The 7,925-nt window shown below is 42.2% G+C and overlaps 1 protein-coding gene across 2 annotated transcripts; it reads right to left on the bottom strand.

Moving 5' to 3' along the window:
* Positions 1-1,142: 1,142 nt before the first annotated feature.
* LOC103140844 (ABC transporter F family member 4) lies at positions 1,143-6,817 on the bottom strand. Of its 2 annotated transcripts, none has more exons than XM_007556178.2 (2): positions 6,562-6,817; positions 1,143-4,647 (listed from the first exon to the last, which is right to left on the bottom strand). In XM_007556178.2, the coding sequence occupies exon 2, from the start codon at positions 4,616-4,618 to the stop codon at positions 2,621-2,623; it is 1,998 nt and encodes a 665-aa protein (XP_007556240.1). In that variant the 5' UTR covers positions 4,619-4,647; positions 6,562-6,817; the 3' UTR covers positions 1,143-2,620. The 2 variants fall into 2 exon arrangements, with proteins under 2 accessions (XP_007556240.1, XP_007556258.1); XM_007556196.2 differs by lacking the exon at positions 6,562-6,817 and adding an exon at positions 5,367-5,857.
* Positions 6,818-7,925: the final 1,108 nt, after the last annotated feature.

The following is a 7,925-nucleotide window of genomic DNA, read 5'->3' on the forward strand; positions in this document are numbered from 1 at the left end:
TATTGTTTAATTACTTTGTTAGTTACATTTTGATGCACCTAGTTTAATATTTTATTTGTGTTTGAGCTTGGTTTGTTCACAAATAGTCTGCACCGTAACGCTGTTAGTGGCGTTGATGTTCCCAAAAAGAAGAAGGGACCCAAATCAAATTCTACTAACAACACCATACAACTTTGTACCAGACGTATGTGTAAACACATAAAACACAGAGTTAAAGTTAGTCACTGACATGAAATATAATCTGTTTACCAAAGCTGTGAGTCTGAGGTCATTCTGGAATAGCGCGACCAAACCAAGATGAATTTAGGGAGAGGCGATCTTCGAACCAAATGTGGAGTGAGCTGGAGGGCTAACATCTGATGTGCACCATATTGACAGGCTGCTAATCACAGTTAGTGTTTGCTCCACTGACAGCATCCATAAAGTTTGTTTTGATGCCAAACAAGCAGCAAACCAAGAGCACTTCAAGGAAATTACAGCGGGAGGACGTATTGTGTGTGTGATGTGAGCGTGGGGGAGGTGTGAAAACAAGATATGGCAAAACCCATCTGCCAAACACCTTTTTCCACCGGCCGACTGGCAGGCTTTAAGCTGAGGCGAACATGACTCAATCTTTATCTTGAATGCCAGCAGCTAAATTACTATACAGCTCAAAGAAAATGTGTGTGTGTGCGTGTGTGTGTGTGTGTGTGAGCGTGCGCGTTAGTGCACACGTGTGTATGTGTTAGTGCATCTGCATGTGTGTGTGTGTGCGTGTGTGTGTGTGTGTGGTCCTGCGCAGTAAAGTGTACAGATGGATGACTCATCCACCAATCATGTGACTCATCAATCACTGCAGTTACCATTTCCCCCTTCGCCCACCCCACCTCCTTCTGAATTTTTCCATACTTTTTATTTTTTTTCTCTTCTTTTCATCCCCATTCATTCTGCTTTCTTGGTCTTGATTATTTGCGAATATATCAAAACCCCTCTAAAGGATTCTGCTTTGTCTCCGTCCTGATACAGCTGTGACATATATGAGTTGTGCTGTCACTAAGCTGTGGCTGACTGTCATCATCTTTTTTGTCCCGCTTGGGTTTTGTTTTCAGTTTTTTCTTTTTGCTGCTGGATGTATACAATACAGCACTCTCCAAAAAGCCATTAAAAAACTGAACTTTAATAAAATAATTGCTTTTATTTTTTTATCATATAGCAAAACTAGTAATCATCATGCTGTTATTTACACATTGCACGGGCATATTTATTTCACACTGTACATCTTACAATGCTAAAGGTGACATCAACAACAACACTCTCCTTTTACAAGACAGATGGCTTCACTGTGCATATACAGTGGCCCTCTTTCCTTTGATTTTTGTTTTTTGTTATTTTTTTAGGTTCACAGTTTACTCAGAGAAAACAATCATTTTTGTATTCTCCATACTGTTTTATTTTTTTCCTCTTTTTTTGTTCTTTTTTTTGTTCATTTTTTAAGATGCAAGTAGAAAGACGTGCATTTAACGGCTTACGCACAATCCCTGACTCCCTGGACTGAAGCTTTTCAATGAATTATCTCCTGAAAAATCAACAAAATGCTTGTAGCCTCTTGGTGGAAACATCTGTAATAAAAGGCTGCAAAACACATAATTAGATTTCAAGTATCTTTTTTTTTCTAAAAAAAAAAAAAAAGAAAAAAAAAAGAAATCCAGAGATGGTGAAGGAACAAAAAGGTACACAAGAAGTAAAAGGGCTTCAGATGATAACAAAAATTTAAGGCATAGATAAATATCAGATGTGTGCTGCTGACACACACACAAAAAAAAACTGGATCCCAAAATAGTTAAAAACCCCTGGTCCACCACGTTGGAAGTGTTTACTGTTTAAGTTTGTGCTTTAGGAGTCCACAGGGTTTCTACGTCAGGATCACTTGTGATAAAAGTCGTATGCAATGTGATATTTCCCTTATAGAACCATGGCACTGGTAAGGCAAATAATCTGAATATCAAATTTGAACTGAAAAGTGTTTAAAGCTCTTTAAAGTTAATCCAATCTGGCATAAGAAAGAAATCTAAACACAGCAAAAAAACAAAAGTCTCAGTTTCATTTTTTTTATCGCCAAGAAGTCGTAGAGCTGCTTTTCCTTTTTAATGTGACATAAATATACAACAAAAGATACAAAGTGAGGTTGTAAACATATTTTTTTAAGGTGTGCATGTCAATGTGTCATAGGTGCATATGTATGCATGCCTCTGTGTGTTTGCATGTGTGTGTTTGCTTGCTCTATAATTCTCTGAAATATACAAGAGAGCATCAGAGACTGACCTGAATGGAGGCAGACATACACTGCGGTATGTTCTGGTTTAAAATGTAAACCCATCAAGAGGCTGAACATGGTTACAGGGAGTACAAAGAGGAACTTCTTCATTCTCTCCCTGACTGAAAACATAATAAAATTACAGTGAAGAACAAAAGAAATCTAACTTTTATTCATTTCCCAACTTTTTAAAATGACCACAGGCTCAAAACGGATCTCCTCTGAGTCCTTTCATTTCACCTCAGTTATAACTTTTCTCTCAGCTAATTTTCTTCAGTTCTAGCCCTCTTTTAGTCCCGCTGATCTGACAGTGTCCAAAAGAGTCCCTCAATACATTCTGCGCTTCATGTAGATCCTCTCAATAAAGTTCTCCAGCTCCTCCTCACTGTCCAGCTGAGGCACCAGCCCGTCTTCCTCATAGTCATCTCCAGGAGTGACCTGTGGGTAGTAGTACTGTGGTCGTCTGCCCCTCCTGGGCGCGATTACCGGTTTAGGAGGGGGCAGAGGCTGGTAGGTCCGTGGGTGAGGAAGGATATAGTTAGAGATATAAGGTGTGAGAGGCAGACGCGGGGGCGGCTGCTGCCTCCAGCCCTGTCCGGCCCGGTTCTTACCCCCACCCCTGTGCCTGCGCCTCGGGGGCTGGAGATCAAGTTCCTGGGGGCCGAAGGGCTGATCTCGGGAGGGGGAGGATTTGCCATAGTACTGTGCTTTAGGGTATGGGAAGTAAACTGGGTAGTAGGCTCGATATGGCTTTTGGTAGTAGGGATAGGAGGGGAAGGCTAAAAACTGTTTCTGGGGTTTATACCAGTAGTCAAGCTGCTTCTGAGGCTTGTACCAATAGTCCTGCTTGTATGACTTGACTTTGTCCTTGTGCCATTTCTTGTTGGATTTATTGTGCTTGTAAGGAGCTTTCTTGGGATTTTTTGAGGCTGTGTAGTGGTAAATGGGGGGAGTGGCAAGAGGAGGAGGCACCAGAGGCCTGAAACGAGGAATGATTGGATTGCTGTTGATCGGCTGCTGCTGCAACTCTTTCCTTTTCTTCTTTTTCTCCTCCACGTCACTTATGATCTCGATTACGTCGTCGGCGGGCAGGTGGAGCTTGCTGCTGATCTCAATCAGCCTATCGATCATCTGCTGGTCCAGGTCGTCCTCGTCTGGGAGGACCTCCTCTGACCTCTTGTCCTCGGCAGTGTTGCTGCTCTTCTGTCGCGGCTTCATGAACGATTGCTGCTTCCTGCCCATGTACTGCAGCAGCATGTCGGAAGCGATGTCCGCCAGCCTCTGCTCTTCCTCCCTGGCTCTCTCCGCCTCCTCCTGCTGCCGGAGAACCTCCTGCTTCTCTGCACGCGCCCTCGCCTCCTCTTGCATGTGGGAGAGGCTCTCCTCCTCCTCCTCGACCTCCTCCTCCAGCTCCTCGCCACCGTCATCGAAGTCGTCCATGAAGTTCCCCCCCTTGACGGGTCTGTTGCGCGACATGTTATCCTGCCAGTGCTGCTTCTTCCCGGCTCGTGCGAGCTGAGTGTTGTACGCCTTGTAGCCCTTCAGAGGAGGCAGGATCTCATTGTCTTGCAGACCCAAGTCAATGTTCTGGAAGTAGCCTCGGATTTTGCGCTCCAACGAGGGATCTTCCGCCTCTGATGTGGATGCAGATTTGACTTTTTCTATAAGTTGTTCTAAATTATTTCCCTCCTCTTGCTCCTCTTCTTTGTCGCTCCTTTCTTCCTCAGTTGCATTTTGATCCTCCCCTGATCTTGTAGTTTTAGCCTCCTCTTCCTCCTTTTCCTGCATTTCATCCCCCTGAACAGCTGCCAAATGGCCTAAAATTACCTTTTCAATTGCCTTATCAGCCTCTTGCTTCTCATTGTCCTCTTCCTTCCCCCTCACCCCCTCTGTCTGCTCTGCTCCTCTTATCTCACCACCCTGCACGTCTTCAGCGGAGGGCGGCTTTTGACTCTGATCCTCCTCTTCCCAGTCTCTGCTTCTGCTGGCGAGGATTTCGCCATCCCCTGGGTGGTCCAGGGACTCCAAAAGAACAGCAAGCACCTGCTCAGGGTCACTCACTTTATCTAATTGGCTATCTTGACCTGGACCATGAACCCGGTCTGGCAATGCGTCATCTGTGCCAGGAAAAATCTGGGGCTGGGAAGGCGAGAGGAGGGGGCCCAGAGTGTCCTCTTTGTGGTCTGTCCGTGTGCGCCCCTGCACCCCTCCCTCCCCTTGCTCGCCCCATGCCGGGGCGGAGCCGGCTAGCTGTGGAGTGACAATGAGCAGGACCAATAGGATGAGACGAGCTGTGGAAGGGGCGTTATGACAGGTCATGACCATGCAGGACTGGCAGGAGGGAGGTGAAGCACCTGAAGAAGAGGGAAGAGGAGGCAGAGAAAGAAGGAGAGAAAACACATGAGTAGGTCTCTGTTAGATGCAGGGATTCAGTGGATAGAAAGGTCGTCTGATCAATAGGAATCACTGTAATATTTTCAATTATAATGTGTTAAGTACCATTTAATGTCTCTGGAGACTTTGCTACCTGATATTTTACGTTTATATCATACAGCAGATATTTTAAAATCAGTTTTATTATTATTATTATTATTATTATTATTATTATTATTATTAAGATATTTCAAGGAGAAAAGTGGCTTAATCATCCATAAAACTCGTGCATTTTACACTGATAAACTATTGTTTCAAAAAAAAAAAAATGTGGCTGCATTTTCCAGTATGCCGTTAAAATGAGACTCGATGGAAAACATGAAGATGAAGCTTCATCGGCCTTTTATTTGTTCGATTCACTTCGTAATTTATACGGAAAGAAATCATTCACACGAGGAGCGTGGCCTTTTTTTTCTTTTTTCTTTTTTTTTTTTTTGCGCCTGCCAAATCGCCGCTTGAACCAGATTATTATTTTCACACGGTGCAGATTAAGAGATTTGGAATAACTCTTGCTCAATCGCATAATGCAGGACAAGATTTATCTCACACTGGTAAATATTTGCACGTAAATAAACGCGATTACTTGTTTTTGATATAGCCAAAATTAAAAAAAAAAAAAATTAAAAAAAAAATGCCTCACCTTTTTCTCCAAGCTAGCTCAACCCAGATTCGGACACGTCCCATCCTAAACATCCCTTTCTTTTAAATTAAAGTGCAAAACCAAAACTCTGTATTAGTCGTGACTTTAGTTAATTTCCGTGCGTCAAGGCGATTTGGCACGACACTGGCTTTAAAGATGGCAAGCACTGGCAAGTCATGCGTAAAAGCTTGGAGCAACGCTTGACGGTGTTTAATCCTGCGGTCTCTGAGTGGTCGGAACAATTTGTAGACAAGCGGGATGTAAAAATTTTAAGATTCCGTTTTCCCGCGAGCGACGAAAAACGAAAGAGGAGCGGCCAGGGAGGACACGAGGCTTTTGTCCTTTGTATGATGCGAGTATCTTCCTCCAGTGGCGGCAGCCGCGGCGGCGGAATGCAGACCAGCGCAAACATTTGGGGGCAACATTGTCCGCATTTAAATTTGTTTCCGTTTTTATTCAACGAAAAGAGACGAAACGAAACAATCAAAGTTGGATAAAGCAACTGCTCCTACATATTTGGTTAAAAATGATTAATCTGGAAATTAAGAACTCTTTAAAGTTTGATTTTTAAATGCCTATTTATGATGAAAATGCAAACATTGTTATTTAGTTCACGTGTAATATTCGCGAAATTTCAACCCAGAAAAAGGTTTGAAGAGCTGCATTTACTGACAACAATTATATTCACACAATAGAGGGTTAAATCCTTAATTGTCTCCTCGGGAAAAAAAAAAAACATATATGCATACATACATTTTTTCTATCTTGTTTCCATTGTGGAAACATATATTAGTTTTAGAACCCAAAATTATTCAAATAGTTAAAGTCGCTTTCCTAAAAAACGTATTATTTTTTTTCAAAATTTTAAAGCTACTTATTTTTTTTTGATGATAATAATTAAGTCAATTAGAATAACTTTAACATAGTCCAATATTAAGATTGCACTTAGACAATGGCAATTTTCGGCAACAAAAAAAAAAAGAATAAAAAATGTTGCAGCAAAAGAAAAAAAATTCTGCCAAATTTGTGTAAAATTTTGAACGATTTCACATGCACGAAATGTACCTCGTTCCTCATTTTCTTTTTTCTTTTTTTTTTTACATTTGAGAAAAGAAGAAAAAAAATCTGTTCTGATCTTTTTGGTCAGATTGCCTCGCCTTGCCTTAGATAAAAGATGACACCTCGCTCCACTTACCTGGAGTCCCAATGGGGGGTGGGGAAGCGGTGAAACTCACAAAGCACTGGAAAAGCCAAGATTATTATCATGAATAGTGGATCACCAGAGAGAATGTCACTTTTCCCTCCTTCTCTGTTCAGCCTGTGACCAACATCAAGAAAAAAAAAAAAATCTCAGTCAAGGATTCTTTGTTTAGCTTTGAAGGTGTGTTTATATCGCAGCGGTACTGGCGCTGGTGTACAATTGGATGAATGTTTTCAGCACCACGGTCAGCGCAACTTTATCGTATATACCCCCTCGCTGGACCACGTGACGCTCCCTCCCCCCCTGAATGACCCCCCCACCCCCAGCTGCAGGCGCTGCTGACGTCACTCCCATTGATAAGAATGTTGGTGGGGAGATAGCAGTGTGAGTCTAGGCTGGCCTGAGCTGATGAATGAACGGAAATGGCATGAATGAAATAGTACTTTCCTGAATGAAAGGGAGAAATTGTAGTGATGAAGCTGCTGCGGGGCTGTTTTTCCTCCTCGCACGCTTGGAGATTAGCGGGCTGCATCCTCCTTCCTTTGCCCCGGCTTGATTAAGTTCCAGGAGACGGAGAAAGATAAAAACACACTGGCGCAACCTGTGTGTGTGTGTTTTTTTTTTTTATATAACTTAGGGTCATTTGGTGGCGAGATTCGCCAACAACTTGCAATCTGAAGCTTCCGACTCTAAAGTGGTGCAGACTCATTTCTTCTGCAGCCTGGTTGTTAGTCTACGGTGGCCATCTCTGGCTGCATCACCGCCCTGACTGTGTAAGCACTTCATTTCTTAAGTTCATATGAGGATTATGTGATATTCAGAATAGTATTAGCTCCTCCCCTTGTCAGACAGGGTTAGCTCTATAGGTTCTATTGCTCATTTGCGTTTTATTTAGCTGCAATCATAATTTTCAGAGAGGTATCTCTGTACAAATGTATCAGTCAGGATATGCGTACTAAAAAAAATCCGTGATTGCAGTAAGCCTTAAAATCATCCTTTATGTAAGTTGGGATTTAGAATTAAAGGTTTTATTTTGACATATAAACATTTCAGAGCAGATCCCAAAAAGATTAAAAATGCAAAAAGCCCGTTAACTGTGGCTGGATGGCTGTAATACCACTAAGGATCTTTCCTTAGTTTATTGAGAAATTTGTGAATAATTACTGGCATCCAATTTCACACTAGAATCAGAATAAAAACTGATATTATCCACTTGGAACCAGTGGACATAATTTTAGATAAATGCCTGTTCTACCAACTACAACGTTGTGCAGCCCACATTAAGAATTAACTGTACATAGTGTTAATGATCCATCCATCCATCCATCCATCCATTTTCTTTACACCCTTGTCCCTTA

The sequence above is a fragment of the Poecilia formosa genome, unplaced genomic scaffold, assembly GCF_000485575.1.
Source record: "Poecilia formosa unplaced genomic scaffold, Poecilia_formosa-5.1.2 Scaffold3, whole genome shotgun sequence".
NCBI lineage: Eukaryota > Metazoa > Chordata > Actinopteri > Cyprinodontiformes > Poeciliidae > Poecilia > Poecilia formosa.

Excerpts from the sequence above, each read along its gene's own strand:
- LOC103140844 (XM_007556178.2), bottom strand. The coding sequence starts at position 4,618 with ATGGTCATGACCTGTCATAACGCCCCTTCCACAGCTCGTCTCATCCTA.